Genomic DNA, 18,046 nt, shown 5'->3' on the forward strand with positions numbered 1-18,046 from the left:
CGTCAGAGAGTAACTCGGTAAATCCACCAAAGATATATGGGTATATGTGTATATCAGTATATCTGCCGAAAATAGCATTTTTTTGGGGAACATCTACTTCGTCACGAAAAAGAAAAGCTGATAAATCAAGCTCTTTCCGAATAAAGTTGGATGAACAGCGAAAACGTCTTTTCTTCTGATAAAATCCAACAGCTCACACGTTAGTTGGTGTTTTATTGCTGTTTTTAATGTTTGTTTCTGCTTAAACTGGCAATGGTTGCATCGGAACCATCCGTCTTCGGGAGCCGCCATGGTTGTTGTTCTAAAAATGCGGCGATTGGTCTTGGACATGGCTGGACGGGCCGAGCGGAACAACCGACGAGGACCAACCCCAGACCTTGCACTATACAGTATGTGCACGGTCTGGCTTGACCCCTTTTCTGGAAATGCGCTCTCCATAAACACTCAGCAATATTAAAATTTCAGTAAAGCTTGCAGCTAAAGTGTTATTTTTTGAGTTAATGCATCGGAAGGAGAGGAAGCGGGGAATGCAGCGACTGGAGGAGATGCTGAGGGAGATGGAAACATCTGGAAAGAATCGAGATGAATACAAATACTTGGTATTGTGTTGACGACGTCAAGCCCGCTATTTACAGCTTGAAGACAACTGAGTTTTCGGTGGAAAATTCAAGTGTTGTTTTTGTAAAGTTTATTTTGTAAAAAAAAAACTTTTATTTGCTTTTGCTGCCACTTTTTAAGAAACACCCACTCAATGTATCTGCATTATGCATGTGTTCCTCTATATATGTTTCCATTGTTTGCGGCTGGGGCGGCCAAAATGCAAAGATCAAGCAAAAAGTAAAAGGCAGCCGTGATCGTACGGATCAACTGAGTCCTGCCATGGGAATTGGAGGGTAATGAAAATAAATGAATCAACTCAATGAACCTCAGGAGACGTCTGCCCACTACCCGAAATTCACCTGAAGGTAAATTCCTTTGACTAACCTAATTTATAATGTTGGGGCTTGACCGTTTCTGTGTTTTAACTTTTAATCGCTTTGTTTAACAATGCACTACGGTAATGTAAAAGGTTTATGGCTACAGCATAGGCCTATATTCAGTTTTCAACATTGTAGGCAACCTCACTGAGTAACGCTTTATTATAAATTATTATATTATATAAATTATTTATTATAAAGCACCGTTCAAATCCAAAGAGAAAGAGCCTCACGGTCACCAAACAACATCAAAACATTCCAACCTCAGAAGAATAAACTGCGTGACGTGAACAAACCTATTACATACAGTTCTCAAATGGATGAAATGAAGGCCCGGCCTCTTCTCTGTGATAAAATATGCAGCCCTCACCCTCCAGGTGGATGCAATACAGCAGCAATGAAGCGTATTGACTCTGATATCAAACGTAAAATGTTTTATCTCTATTGATGAAATCACAGCTTAGTTTGGGTTGTGATAAAGAAAACAAAAATGTATTTCAAAAATGAGTCCTAAAAGTGGAGAATGCTGACCCCGGCAGAACCAGGGAGGAGGAATCCAAATTGACGACGCAAAAGTAGATTTTGTCGACAATACAAGTTTGAAAGTACAATAATTATAGAACTTGTGATTTGATTTTAATTTGCAAAATCTGTTAATTTGAGCATTTAATGGTGAAAACCATTTACCCTAACCCCAAATTGCAAGGTCCTGCAAATATTGCAGAGATTGAGGGATGAATTTGCATGAACCTATTGTGGTGGCAAAATCACAATTTCCGGATCAGACCAACTATGCCTCACCTGGAACAGCGTCCAGGAAAGGCTGCCAGCCACAGCAGATGCCGCTTGTCTTGCCAAAGAATTTGCCTTTTGTCCCCAAAGGAGCCCTTTCAATCTGTTAGAGGCTGCAAATATTATAATTGCAAAGAGAGGCACCTGATCGAAGGAGTAAAAGCTATAACCTGACATAAACTACTTATAAAGCCTACATCCCTCAAATTATTAGAAAGCGTCATCTTGACTAATGTAGAGGGATCTAATCTTATAAGAAAATACGAGACGAGAGCAAGTTACTGTATGGGTGGAAAACCGAGATGAGGAGAGAGGGCAAGAGAGAGACAAAATAAAAAAGTGAGAACTCAGAAGGGAATGTATTTGTGTGTGATTGTGTATGTGTGTGTGTGTGTGGGGGGGGCAGTGTCTGCATGCGCATCAGTAGTTTTGTCACTTTCTCACTTCACTTCACTAACTATAGTGTACAATCCTTGAACAGCCCCCTTGAATTCTTCTGCCCATTTAACACGCAGTCCCAGCGCAGTGGGGCTCGGAGACTCAGTCAATCCAATGGAGTGCCACGACACGAGCACGGTCTCCAAACATCCAGGGGGGTCACGTGCTGTGGGTTTGGTACTCGAGTAAATATCAGCAATATTTGAAGAAAAAAAAACGAGAAAAAAAAACAAAAACGACTGTAATAGTTTTCCTGATAGAGTTGTGACCTTTTAACAGTGTTGCAGCTATTTATTCCATATCACAGCAAATATTGTGATGTGGAATGACATACTGCATATAATAATGGTATATTTTATATACCATTAATAAATGCAAATAAACTTTACAAACACTCGAGGGACCACAACCACAAAAACCTGATCGATCTTTAGAAGAAATTGAATGAATAGCAATCAAGCAAATAACAATACAGTGAACTAAACGGTAATTCCCAAATGACTGCGGCGCCAAAAAAAGAGGTTTAGCTTCAACCACGAAAAAGCAGTCATGAAGGCCCTGTAGCCACTTCTAAACCATTTCTCTGGAAAGGCACCAAGCACAAAACACACGCACGCACACACACACACACACACACACACAGACACACACACACACACACACACACACACACGCACACTCCTTCTTCCGCGACAAGGTCAACAGCAAATAAATTGACGGAATACGAGTCATGCAAATACAGTGTCATCTGCAAATATAATAAGGCGACCAGACGACCCTAACCCAAACACCCTTGAGGAATCTCATTGTGGATTAATGTTTTTGGGAAGAGATTCCATTGTCAAACACACAAATACACACTCTAAAGCCCTCCCTCTTTGTCTCTCTAAAAGACAGACAGACAAACACACACGCGCGTGCACGCACACACACACACACACACACACACACACACACACACACACACACACACGCACAGTAACTCATCATGCTCATCTGCCCTGGATTCTCTGAGTCAGACAGATTGCAGCGCTTTACTCACACACACACTCAGCGCAGGAGGAGCTGCGGCAACAGAAAACACACCGTGAGGCCAAGACAAGGGAAAACAAAAAAACAACGACGACAACAACAACATTAATAGCACAAAAAGCGAAAGAACGGGAAAAAGGGATTTAAAAGGCGGTCTGCTGGTGTCAAGTGCAAGAAAATAAAAATAAATACAAAACAAAAATTCAGTCAAGGTCTGTGTTTTGCCCTCGTGGTGTTTAAAAGGCTGTATGTAGCGTTCCAGGGGGCCGCCGCTGCATCGATGGATCAGCGAGGCGGCGAGCCTTACCTGTGGTGCACGATGTAGGTGATAATGGAGGCGAAGAGGCAGAGCAACATGACCGCCGTGCAGGCATACACGACCGGGTGCAGAAACTCCCCGGGGTACGGGGGGAAAGACAGCACCTTCTTCAGATCCTGGCAGAGAGACGGGGAGAGAGAAGGGCCGTGAATAGCGTGCTTTTTATCAAATTGTCGAGATAGTGACGAGGAGCCCGAATACTGGCTGCGAAACAGGTATTGGCACGAAACACGAGTCAAACAGGAATCAGCGTGAATTGTGCAAAATCCCGTTAAGTGGCAAATTTTATGTCTCAACATTTCCCATTTCCATTGAGTTTTAGTCGTTTGCCGGTAACAACAGAGCCAGAGAGACTTTCAACAGGTGGATTAAAAAAATTCCTGAAATGCCAGCTTTAAAGAGGCAAAACATAATTATTCCATTGTTAAAGCAAAGCCATTAGACCCATTTCAATTTCAAACAGCACACCTACACAGCTGGACTGAATAATTTGAATCACATTACACCGTGACGAGAGATAAACTTTCCAACATTCAAATCATGAAACCTAAATGGGTCAAAGCGAGGAAAATCATGACTGAAAAAAGAAAATGGAGCATCCAGGAAAAAAAAAAAAAAAAAAAAAAAAGAATTTTTCACAATGTCCTGACTTTTGAGTATTACTCCATTCCCACTGCACCAAAAACCCAGTAACACCCGCTAACATCCGGCATTTGTCATCAGTGCAAAAGGAAAAATTCCAATGTGTACCATTCCATCGTTTCATATCCCATTTAGAATCAAAATCCGAAGTTATTGACTTTTTATCCGCACGGGGGACCGTGAAGTGTGGGGATCGCACCGCGAGGGACACAGCGGGGAACCCCCACGCTCCCCACCGGGGGTTCAAACCACTCCAGCATCGCCCGGGGCCGGTCCCCGCTCCCCGCCCCCGAAGGACCGGTTGGCGCGCGGGTGCGTACCGGGCGCTGCCGGCGCTCCACGCTGCTTCTACTGTAGTGTCGGCTGTAGTGGTTCCTTTGAACGGCTCAAAATATAATTTTTTTTCCACAGTTTTATGTCGTCGTTCGTTTAAGTTGCTCTCTCCTCTACTGTTTTGCTTCCAATCAATCACACTGGAACCGTGACACGCCCCTTTTCTGACGTGTCCATGATGTGAAACACGACGGACCAGAAAAAAAACCCAGTTGCTTCTGGCAATGGGAAAGGTGTCTATCGCCAATTTTCTTTAGCGGGTTTACCTAAAACCCGTGTAAACCCGCTAAAGTTGGTGTGAAAACTGCATGAGTAATAGCGCTGTACCACCAGAAATTACACTAGTCAACAAAGACAATGCACAAAGTGTTGTTTTTGTATCTGGCACCAAAGTCAGTTTCAAATCTGTGAGGACAAAATGTTTCATCATGATTTTGTCTATTTTTGTGATTTGCTCCACAGCATCAATACAGTTACATCAAATAGTTGTTTTGATTGTCTTGAACTGCCTGCGTAGGCAGTATAGGGTTCATCACATAACGCCCCTTGAAAATATTGATATTTGACACCACAGTATTTTCAATACAAGAGGAACAAAACAAACCTAAGGCAAAAAGTTTAGGCAGAAAAAGGAAACGACACGATCGCCTGATCGCAATTATTTGAGCTGAGAGAAGAATCGTTACACAATCATATGTTTACATCCAAATTTGGGAGGAATTTTGAGCCAATGAGAAATCTCCCTAAAAATAGAACATTTTCTTCAGTTGTATTGGAGCAAATTAACTGTCGAGCCAAAATGTTATGTTCCGATTATTCATGGCTTTTATTGCTATGGTGGATGTGTAATATCACTATTATTGTTTGACAATTCATCACCGACTAAAACCTCATGATTGTGGCAGCCCTAGCTGCAAATAAAATTGCCTGCCAAGGCTCCACGGTCGCCATCATTAACAAAGCAATCAGCAATCCAGAAGAAAAAGCAGAGGGACTTCCCTTTCATACCGTTGAAGTGAACTGACACTTGGTATTTACCAGTTTGGCGCCGGCGCCTTATTAGCCGGCATCAGGTGGTCCAATTTAGAGCGGCGGAGCGGGATCGTCGGGCGAGATGCTTCCCGAGATGCCCCGGTACACGCGACGGTCGAAAGCCCCGTCGTGAACTCGCTTAAATGCGCTTCCGGCTCGCGCTCGGTTAGGCCGCCCGCGCCAACGGCAGGTGCGGGGCCCAAAGATTGACCGTTCACGCCCCATCATATTGAGTCAGAAACATAAAGCACGCCTTATCTTCTCAGCCTCCTCCGAGGCTCGGCGTGAGCACGGGTCGGGGATAGAGCGATCCGCATCCACGGCTGTCTCACTCCATCACAGGATCTGTGTTTGGCCAAGCGGAAACCCTTACTCCTGTCCGTGTTTGCACAACCCACCCACCACCCCACCCCCCCGGGTCGCGGGCTGCGGTTCGAGCCCACAGGTGCCCGCAGAGGTTGCGACCCGCGCAGCCCTCGCTATCGTTCAAACGGGGCGAGGGTTAGGGGGCGCGGAGGGGAACGGAGGATCTGAGGAATGGCCGCGGCGTCTGCGTCAGAGCGCGGCGGCTCACGTGCAGTCGAAACCGCCGAGAGAGAGAGAGAGAGAGAGAGAGAGAGAGAGAGAGAGAGGCCAGCTCCGTTTCGGAGCTACGCGGTGAGAACATGGTGGAGATATTCGCGTAAACACTGAATTACAAACACACGTCCCAGCAAAACCCCCGACCTTGATCCTCCTGAGTAACACGGCTCCTCTAAAGCATGACGCGAACGCGGCCTTTAGTCAGCATTTTTTTTCCCTTTAAGATGGGGGCGTCGGGAAGGATAAGGAGACGTCCCCAAGCAGAAGTGACCAAAGGAGGTCACTGCGCTCTGAAGTGGAAAGGGAGAGCAGGAAAGAAATGTCGAGGGATGCGACAAGGGAAGTTAAACCGCCAGAGAGTGCGAGACGGGGTGCAAGAAAGAAACGAAAAAGAAAGGACGAAAGCCAGGGTATTTCTTCTTCTTACGCCATCTCGCAGATTCTTAAAACTGTAAACAGCCTTACATAACAGCAGTGGTAGTTACTGAGTTTGAATTTGTCCTCGTCAACAAAGATGAAAATTGTCGTGAATCACGGCTCAGCCAAGCCCCAAAAAAAAACACGATGGCGTCGCCCAGAGCCACGGTAGGAGAACCTGGTGAGAAACAGCAGCTTCCGAGTCAGAAAAAGTGACTCGTACACGTGGACGAGCATTTAATGCTCTATCAAAAATTTCAAACGCATCAAAAGATGATCGCACAGCAGCTTCCAATCAACTAAAGACCAAGGAGAAAATGTTTCTGGGAGAGTCCATTAGTCCAAGTGAGAAACAAAACGGTGTATCGTTTATAGCAGTGGAGTGTGACGCGAAGATAATGGTCAATGAAGCAGGCAGGCGTTTAGGGAAGGTGGAAGTCAAAACATCACGGCGCTTATTTGCAACGACGCAGTTGTAATAAGAGGTTATATGCAATGTGTAGTGAAAGGTGCAAGCGCTACTGAAACAGGATAGCACCCTCGATGGTCTTGCGTTAGGCCGGAATTGTTTAGGCCTCAAGACTCGGGCGACTTCCAATTCCTCCTTTAAGCTGCGAGACGGGGCAAGAAGCATCTCTTCAAACCCGAGCGGCACCTTCAGGAAGCTGAATTCACGGATGACGCGAGGCACATGGAAACTACGGACTCTTCTCAAACGACGACTGCAACACGCAAACCCGCACCGGCCTTTTATTCACTTACCACATAACAAAGCGGGGCACACTACGGGAAGACGCCGGCAAGCCACGAGAAGCGAAGGCAAAACCAGCCGGCGGGGAAAGCTGAATAAACGTGGAGGGAGAGAACAGTCTGCGGGGGCACCGACGAGAAACAAGAAACCACTTTCACAGTCATTATAGACAGTTTTTTGTTTACCACAAAATATATGCCTGGTCGCCGAGGGCATAGGCCGGTCTAACACGTCTGAAGATCCTGCAGCTTTTCTTTTTTACTTTGCTTCTCCACCCGACGGTAACCAGATTGTTTCAAACGAGAGGAAGGGCTGTATCAGTCCCCTTGACAAAATAATTTCTCTGCATACCCATCCTAGATATCTGCTGTGGGAGCAGTGGGAGAAACATGCAAGAACCTCCCTCACATTCCCGGTTGGACTGCGATCCAGAACCTTCTTGCCATGAGGAGAAAGCACCAGCCGGTGGGCCACAACGCCACATTCTCCTCAGGGAAATAAAGCACAGGTGGGGCTGAGTGGAGAATGAGGAGCCAGGTGAACGAGGAATGAGGAACATTATGGCTTTGGATGCTGCTGATTATATCCGCCAGAAAGGTGGTTGAAAGATGGCCAGCACTGTTGGCCATTGTTGCGTGGCTGTACGGTTTTTGAGGCACCGTGTCACTGAAAGGAAGAATGCGCAATCAGCAAAAAAGAAGAAAAAAGAAAAGGACCTCCCTGGGATAATAAAGGGGGTAAAGGAGAAGACAGACCTCACAAAGTGTTGACAACCTCAGTGTTTATGCTGCTTGGTTGAAGATGGGACCAGAAGTATGCATTTCTGCACAATAGAAAGTGACTGTTCTGAGAATAATGTCTGATATAGCAGCTCAACTCCTTTTGTAATTTCACTAGTGGGGTTAATAAGATGTGCTGTAACAAACTGTGTTTCTGATCCCTGTTGGGGATGGTCAACATTCACAATCACAATGTTGATGATAATTTGACAACATTTTGGAAATGTCTTAAGATATTTACACACGGGAAATATTTGAGAAACAATTATTAGTAATTAGCAGGTAGAGGGAATGATTAGAACAACTACTGTAGTATGAACTACAATATTATTTCAAATTTTGTTTAATGTTATGTATTTAAAAAATATATACAGTATATTTATTATATTTTATTTATTTTAGTTTATATTATTATTATTATTATTTTTTTTTTAAATTTATTTATTTATTTTTTTTCAAAAAATTTTCATTACTTTAGTGTAATGCAGACTTGCAGAGCAGGAAAAGACAATGTTATAGTCCACCGCGATATAATGATAACCAAAATTCCAGAGGATGTCAAATCTAATATCACAATATGGGTATTATATTGATATATTGCCCAGCCCTTAGTCCTGGCATTATTTAAAAGTTCACGTTTTACCTAACTTAACTCCACTATGTTGTAGATATATGTATACCCACGCTCCGAACACAACTCTTCCGGCTTGTTTTGCCTACACAGCGCGACGTAATCTAGGTTGGAACCGGCAGCCTCAAATGCGATTCCCTTCACTCCAAGTTATTATCATTATCTCTATTCCATGATATCACAGCGCTGGTTTATTACTTTATTAATGTTGTATTTGAGAGTTGGGGGAGGCTGGGACCATCTGACAGGGGGACTCATTACATCCATGCAACCCGGCATCCCCGTGCAAGCCGCTTCAGCCTGCTGTGGATTAGCGCTGGCACGCTACCTTCTAAAACATGCCTCCATTGTCCTCTCGCCTCCGCTGGGCTCCACGGGTGCCTGATCCCTCTGTTTGTGCTGTAGTTTTACAACTTTAATCCGCGACTCTGCCCGCCGGTGTCAAAAAAATTCAAATCTGATTACAAGTGCCAATTAAACCTTATCCGTGGGGTTGGGTGGGGAGTTCAAAATGAAGTCCCAGAAAGGTACTGTCAGGTGGGACAACAAAATGACTCAAAGTATTAAAAGTCCTATCCAGAGCCCTGATATAACAGAGCCTAAAATATGGGACGCAATCTGATTGGTTCAGTGCATTGGTTCAACTCGCTTTGCTTTTATTTGATATATACAAATACAAAATCTGATTTAAAAAAATAATAACAATAAAGTAACATGACGTGTGTAAGAAATGCAGTAAAGTAACAAGTAAAGATATTTGATTTGAAATGTAGTAAATTAAAAGCGGAAAGTCTACATAAGTGTATATACTTAAATTAATGATACTTGATCAATTTTCCTAAGTGTAGTACTTACCACCACTGAAAGCCATGGAGAAAGAACTCTCTCTGACCCCTCGACAGCGAGTCTAAGTGTGTCGACTGTTCTGTAATCGCATGAAGGAGAGACAAAGAACATATTGACTGAAAGGACGACAGAGGGCGAGGGGAATCAAAGAAAAGAAAAGAAAAGAGAAAAGAATTCCACCCCGGGCTCCCCGCTCCGGTCCTGCGTCCAGCGTCCAGCATTCAGCGTTCAGCGTTCAGCGCGCTTTATCACTGTTGAGTGGCTGCATGGGCGCTGGGACGGAACTGGAGTGAGTGTGGAAATCAAGCCCGTCCACGGTCGGATGATGCGCACACATGCGCGCGTGCACGCACGCACACGCACACACACACACACACACAAATAGAGTGACTTGGAGTGTAGGCGTCCGTGCTCCAGCAGCAGCTCCTGTCAGTCGATCAGCGGAGGGCTCAGAGTCGCCGTTACACTCGTAATCCCCTTCCCCTCACCCCCTTACACGCTGAATACTAACAAATCGGGGCCGGCGGGACGCCGCGGGGGGAAACAGAGTCACGCGGGGGCGCGTTCAACGTTGAACGCTTAAGGGACATCAAATGAGGCTGGCGTTGGCGTCGCCATTCCTGTCTTTGGGAAATAAGAGCGGACGCGCCCCATTGCGGATTGACGCGCCAGACGGATGAGCAGCGCCGCGTTTATCTCCTCAAACATCAAGCGGGGGGAGGGGGGCGTTTTATTAATATGAATTTATCAGCGGTCTCCGATAACAAGTGTTGTATTTAGCCGTGGGCTATTTGTGCTCCCGCACCAGTGTTTATTGTAATCGTGGTTATGCCGGGATACTTAAAGCGTGACTATCAATTAAATGAGCCTCGTGTTCTGCCTGTTTTGCTTCATAATTCACTGTAGGCTGAACCCCCTTCAAGCGTTGGGGTAAAAAAGAAAAAAAGAGAAATGATAACGTGAACTCTGCCGTGAACAATTTCAATCGATGCGAGCCTATGTGAGAGCGGGGGGAGAAGATTGCTTTTTATTATGGGGCAGTGGTGCTGGAATAAGACTAATCTCTTTCATTTTTCTTAACCTTTATCAATCCAGGGAAGGTTAACTGCGTTCCGTGCCCTTTCTCACCACCTCGCTGCCGCTTCGCATTCATCATCATCATCATTTCACAACCTTCCCGTTATGTGCCTTGCTCAAAGGTAACATTAATTGCAAAGCAGAAATGGAGAAAATTAAATAATTCAAGAATAGAATTCATGGATTCACAGATCCCACTTTCTTTTCTTTCTTTCATCGAACTATAAAGGCAGGAATCTCTGTCTGTCTGTCTGTATGTCCTTCTGTTATCTCTACAACCGTTCATCTGATCTACTTCACACTTGGCGGGTGTGTTGCTGGGGACCCAAGGACGTGCAGTGTCTAATTTGGTGCAATTTGGACACGCACCACGTGTAGTATTAATAAACTTTCAATAAAACGCGAACAGCGAGCCAGCAGGGGGGGCGGGGCTTCAGGGATCTGCGACTGAGTCACAAAGACAGACTTTCCTGGTGCATGACTTCAACCGGCAGTTTCATCTTCCATGGTGGAACGCGGGACTGAGTAAATGACATGCTGTTAAACTGTGCTATTCAAATGTCTGAGCAAGTTTGAAAATTGTGAACGGTCACGCTAAGGGCTGAATCATTGACATTTTGTTGAACTGTGCCATTCAATTGTCTGAGAAAGTCTTCGTTCTCTAAATACACTATGACTAAATTCTTTGTAATAGCCGACTGATCACCATCTTTGTTCGGCATCAATGTTAGTTAGTCCAAAAAAACAAAACAACAAAATAAATGTATTGAGCTGGGTGATACAGAATAGGGGCAGAGAGAGAGAGAGAGAGAGAGAGAGAGAGAGAGAGAGAGAGAGAGAGAGAGAGAGAGAGAGAGAGAGAGAGAGAGAGAGAGAGAGAGAGAGAGAGAGAGAGAGAGAGAGAGAGAGAGAGAGAGACACCCATGATAATGGGTGTTGTCTGAGGGGTGAGTCATCTTTTCGCCACCCTACATCCTACAGAAGAGTCGACTGATTCAGATTTGATATATTGTATACATGACTACATACACACCGGCCCAATGCCTCTGTGTACATGTAAATAGGGTTACCGTACACACACACACACACACACACACACACACACACACACACACACACACACACACACACACACACACACACACACACACACACACACACACACACACACACACACACACACACACACAGGCATATAGAGAGGTTCACACATGCACAATGCACAAGCAGGCAGATACAGAGGCAAGACCGACTGTTTGTCTGTCCGATAATTTAATATCTTCTGATTATCACTCTTTAACTTGGTCCAATTCATAGATACCTACACAATGATTTGAACTACTGCATACAACTGTGGATAATAATGAAGCAGAAGATGAGCAAAGAAGGCTGTATGAAACAAAATAATTAGTAATAATTCGATTAATTAGCTATGACTTCCAAATATGCACTATTCCCCAAATGTTATCATATTACATAATAAGTAAATAAATAAAATGAATAAATTCTAAAAGCAAAGGTTTCAGATCTGGAGATTGCAAAAGCACAGTGTGTGTGTCGTCTTTAAGGTCTGTAATCACATCTTCCTGGATTAGTGTGATCCTGTTAAGAACCAGCTTTTTCTCATCTTATCTGAGGGAATATAATTATGTAAGTTAAAACTGTACTTCAAGATCAACTCTCATTTATTTTAGTCATTAATTGTCCATCGTGACACCTTCATGAAGATGATATAACAGCTCTAAAAGCAGCCATAACTTACAACATCGATAACTTGCCATGTCTGACACACAATAGCAGAGTACAATCTGTCACACTCTGTGGGTGCATTAAAACGGCAATCTCCTCCAATAATTAAGTCCATGATGCATGATAAACTATTTGTTTCACTATCGATAGCTATTTTCTTAGCAGGTCTATTGTCACTCCTGTTGCTTCTGGTTCTGTCTCACCCTTCCCCGAGGATGTGTGATTCATTGGAAAAATGCAGCCAGAAGATTAAGATTGATTGCTATGTGATATTTAGAAATGGAGATATACACTGATCAGCAACAACGTTAAAACCACTGTGTGGAGTGGTTTAAGCAGCCACACCTGTCTTGGGTCTAGGTAATTGGGCCCAGTATCCCCCTAGAGACACTGAGAGAGCCACTGTCATGACAAGTTTCCATCTGCTCCTGGCTTGTTACATCTTGCCACACTCTACAATAAACTGGTGTGTATGCAACATCTTTGCCTGTGTCTCTGTGTCGGTGCGCCTGCACATGAACAGGGACTCTCCGGCATGGGGAAGGGACACAGAGGGCTGTCCGAAGATGCACTGGAGCCACCAGCAGGCCAATGGGCAGCCATAGCACCAGCCCTCTCCTGACTGGCAGCAGCCGCACCCAGGATGTCCAGCGGAGGACCAGGGAAGAAGCAGCCACAGCACCCACCATGGGTAACTACCTGCAGCTAGCTGCTCTGCCCAGCAGCCACTGCCGGGACCTTCCAGCAGCCCGGCAGCCAGGCCACCCCTCCAAGCAGCCCCTGCAACAGCCAAGCCAGGCTCAACTCCGCCAGCCATCACAGCAGCCCGAGGCCCCACACTCCGGAAGGGTGGAGGGGGCAGTGTGTTTCATCGCCCTGGGGGAGGGTCGCCCATGGACAGTGCGGTTCTGGGGTTCCAGGTCTCCTGGAAAGGGGACTGTTTTTTTTTGACACTTTTGTTTATTTGAGGTATGTGAATCCTGTTTCAGAGTCCGGCTTTTTATTACATTTAGGTATGTCAGCACTGAGTCAGACTCCACTATTTGAGTTAGTGTCGAACATCCAATCCCTGAACTGGAAAATAATAGATTTACTCTAAAAGTAAGTTATATCTGTTGTTCCTCCTGGAAGAGAGGGACAATGGAGTCTAATCTACCTCTACTCTCCCTCTACTTTTTTGCAGTTCGGTGTTGGGGGTATGTGATGTGGGTGGTGGTGTGGTTTAAGTAGCCAAGACAGGTCTTGGCCCACAAGGCCCGGATCAGGGTGGCTGTACGTCTGTTGCTCGTCAGAGCAATCAACGAGCAACAGGCAAATCACCCATCCATACACTTACACACAGAGAGCCTCTGTCATGGCAAGATTCCATCTGCTCACGGATTGTTACATCTTGCCAAACCCTACAATAAACTGGTGCCTGTGTGTCTGTGTTGGAGGGCGCTGAAAAGGCCACTCGGGTGGGGAATGGCAAGTGGAAATGCCACATACTGACAGGTGAAGTGAATAACATTGATCATCTTGTTCAAGCGGCATCTGTCAAGGAATGGGATATATTATGCAGCAAGTGAACAGTCAGTTCTTAAAGTTGATGTGTTGGAAGCAGGAAAAATGGGCAAGCGTAAGGATCTGAGTGACTTTGACAAGGGCCAAATTGTGATGGCTAGACCACTGGGTCAGAGCTTCTCCAAAACGACAGGTCTTGTCGGGTGTTCCCGGTATGCAGAGGTTAGTACCTAAGTCTAGCTCGTCTGGTCTGATCCCACAGAAGAGCTACTGTAGCACAAATTGCTGAAAAAGTTAATGCTGCTATGACAGAAAGGTGTCAGAACACACAATGCATCACAGCTTGCTTTGTATAGGGCTACGTAGCTGCAGACCAGCCAGCGTGCCCATGCTGACCCCTGTCCACCACTGAAAGCGCCTACAATGGGCACTTGAACCTCAGAACTGGACCATGGAGCAATGGAAGAAGGTGGCCTGGTCTGAGGAATCACTTTTCATTTTGCATCATGTGGATGGGGCGTGCGTGTGCATCGTTTACCTGAGGAAGAGATGGCATCAGGATGTACTATGGGAAGTAGGTAAGCAGAGGCAGTGTAATGCTCTGGGCAACATTCTGCTGGGAAACCTTGGGTCCTGGCATTCATGTGAATGTAACTTTGACATGTACAACCTACTTAAACATTGTTGCAGACCAAGTTCACCCCTTCATGGCAACGGTATTAACTGATGGCAGTGGTCTCTTTCATCAGAATAATGCACTGCCATGCCTCGATGGATCAGAGCAGTTTTGGCGGCAAGAGGGCGACCTACACAATACAGGTGGTTTTAATGTTGTGGCCGATCTGTGGATATATTGTACATACAGCTATACATTAATATCAAGGACACAATAAAGAGTATGACCACCGGTTGCCTTCAGAACATGTCATACAAGACCAAACTGTGTGTTCTGGGACATTGTACCAGTTTTCAAGAGGCCAGTCCATTGGTGAAATCAACTTTAAATGTTGAAGCCCTTCCCATAAAGGCTCAATGATGTTAATGATGATCAATGATGTTGATGCCACTTTTCCACTTTTCTCCTAAAAACAGAGTGAGAGTGAGAAAAGGCCAGAGCTCCACTTTGGTTCCGCCCGGCAAACAATTTTACACTGAAGAGCCGAATAGAAGCTCTGTAGGCCTGTCTCACGGCGTGGCAACCCCAGAGCAACAGCAATACACAAACCGGCAAAACGCTGCTTTGTGCACAGGAAGGAGGACTCGGATGGGGAGAAAATACTTCACATTTAATTTGAAGGGGGGAAAAAAATGGTACTCAATTACATAATGTAAAATTGTTAGATCCCACAATCGTATGATTGCATCCAAATGTAAGGGAGAATTCCGAGCCTGGGGTGGAAATTCTGCGATGTATGGAATTGAAGAATTGAAGAATTAGGTGAGTTTCCATCAGTTGAGTCTTTATATGTTTAGATTCCTTAATTTTCCAATGTTTCTTCTTCACGAGATGATGTGTGTTAATACACTATTTTAGGCTTGTCACTATGATAGAGGCGTTAAAATGAATGAAAAGAACATTTCATTAGTAATTGCAATTATTTGTGCCGTCGTCGTCAACTAAAATGTCATGATAGTGACAGCATTTATCTAAAAGCTCCTGCTGTTTTGCGCACGTGTTCATCTGCTCATTTCTTCATCTTTCCCGACTTTCGTCCAAAAGCGAAGAACTGCCAGCAGCTCGATAACCATCTTACAAACACTTCATGCAGCCTTAAAGACACTTAACTATAAGCCAATATTACGATAACCAAAAGACAATATCCAGTCTCATATTACGAGACTAATATTATAGCGATGAATCGCAACGCCCTACGGATAATTTCCAGATGTTATTTTCTGTGAACGAAGGGCGTTTGCCAGAAAGCAGAGAGAAAACACAACAAAACCCAACAGTGAGAACATGGGGGCGGGGAGGGGGGGGTGTCGAGACTCTTGGTGAGAGACGTGTTGACACACAGTGGGAGACAGCGGGAGAGATAGAGAGAGGCCACGGCAGGGGTGGACGGAGGGATGAGAGACGGAGCTCAATGAACGCTTTCAGCCGGGCGTTGAATGAAAGTTTGTTAATGCACTCCCTGTGCGCATCTGAGGAAACAGATCGCGGGCGGGTCGCTACAATGACATGTAAATATAGGGGAGATAAAGGGAGCCCCGACCAATACCATTAGATAGATGGAGCCTGCCGAACGGGAGTAGAAAGCAAGGGGGAGAGAGAGAGAGAGAGAGAGAGAGGAGAGAGAGAGAGAGAGAGAGAGAGAGAGAGAGAAGGATAAATCATTATCTCCTGCCCCATCCAGTCTGTGAACAGATGTCCGACTCAGATCTCGCTCTGTCTCACTTTAGGCTCACCACCCCAACATCCCCACCTTTCTCCCTCTCTCTCTCTCACCCGCTCTCTCTCCATCTCCCATCCCTCTCTCCCTTACCCCACCGCAATGCAATTTTCCTCCATTTTTGATTACAGATTGCACGGCGAGCTCCTCAGCCAATCCCATTTAACCACCTGACAGTTGTGCTATCGGTGCCATTTAGACCTAAGTGGGCGTTCCATCTCCTCAGTCGGCCATTTACATGTTTTTTGCCTCTCGTTAGGGAACATTTTGTAAAAGGCAAAAGGCATGGTGTTTGGACAGTGAGAGGGGATGGGAATCTCCAGCATCCAGATTAGTTTTCACCTTTGATACCGAGGCGTATCACTCACACCCTGGAATGGGATTTGGAAAGCGAATTGAGTGAGCTTTGAAGTTCAGTGCACGGCGATGCAAAGCCCCTTCTCCGGAGAAATACGGGTGCATAATTTGAGTTGGACGCGCACGCAGACCCACACACACACACGCACTCGCACACCTAGGCATATACAGGCACACACACCTATGCACAAGTGAAATGCAAAAAGATTCACTTGGTGTTACACTTGCATGAACAAACACATGAACAAAGGGAGAATTTAGATCAGGTAGTGTGTGTGTGTGTGTGCGTGTGTGTGTGTGTGAGTGTGTATGCGCACTTGTGCGTGTGTGCCGATTTCAAAGAGTGAGGTTGAGTCTTAACCTAATCGATCCATTGTTTTAAAAAAACATATACTTTTTTGTTTCAATACATCACAGACCAACATCAAATACTTGAACTGGAAAATAATCGATTTTCTCCAAAAGTAAGTTATATCTGTTGTTCCTCCTGGAAGAGAGGGACAAGGGAGTCTACTCTCCCTCTACTCTGCCTCTACTCCACCCTACTCTATAGGGAATCTATAAGGGAATACACAGCTTTCATCAATATATATACATATATACAGGTATACCTCCATACAAAGGCATAATACGATAATATGATATTTGCAGGATACACGTAGATCCATAATGTCAGTTAATTACACAACACAACCCACAGCTTTCATGGTTCAGAAGCCAATTAAACTGATATTGTTCTGTACAGTTGACTTCAGTACTGGGCCCAAGAGAATTACTCCATTGCAGTTCTCTTTGTTTGACAACAATTATTTTTCTTAAATAAGAAAAATAACGACCCCTTATGCCTGTAGTTTGGCCAATAAAATAGACATGTCTCGTTATTCTCTTGTCGTTCTCTTTTTTTCCAGCAGCGCACACTGGGCCAGGCTTCATCAGTAGCTAATAATGAGTAAAGAAAACACGCAGCGACAGCTCAATCTCCCTATTGTGAATAAGAAGAAAGGGCAGCGCGGGCTATACGGCGTCGCTCCCATTAAATTATGGACCATATGTATCAAGCATCTCAGAGGAGCAAATCGGTTCTTACTGCCCAAAGAGTTCTCGGGGAGACGCGAATTTGGTCCTACTTTTAGGCGTTTTGAGGGCGACCTGCTCTTCCCAGCAGGGGGCGTTCAGGCAGCTCCAATGCACACTAATGTTTGCCATTAAAAGAGTGTGATCATTTGTATAGAGATGGGGACGTTTTTGTGATCGATCTTGTACGGTTAGCGGTTACACCATCTACAAGGAGTCCGGGTTCCATTTTACAAGGAAACAAAAGTTCTAGTAACTCCACGTTTTTTCGGGCATCGAGGAAGTTCGACTTTGGGAGGATTTAGGTCCGTCACAGGGGACA

The 18,046-nt window shown here is 45.0% G+C and overlaps 1 protein-coding gene across 1 annotated transcript in view; it reads right to left on the bottom strand.

The window, feature by feature from the left end:
• adgra1b (adhesion G protein-coupled receptor A1b) overlaps positions 1-18,046 on the bottom strand; it is a gene marked incomplete at its 5' end in the record, with an annotated part of 171,469 nt that overhangs the window by 19,869 nt on the left and 133,554 nt on the right. The window contains one exon of the mRNA XM_080017039.1: positions 3,547-3,674. Within this exon, the coding sequence (XP_079873165.1) occupies positions 3,547-3,674 (128 nt within the window). The remainder of the gene's footprint in view (positions 1-3,546; positions 3,675-18,046) is intronic.

This window comes from Zeus faber, assembly GCF_960531495.2.
Source record: "Zeus faber genome assembly, chromosome: 16".
NCBI classification, from domain to species: domain Eukaryota; kingdom Metazoa; phylum Chordata; class Actinopteri; order Zeiformes; family Zeidae; genus Zeus; species Zeus faber.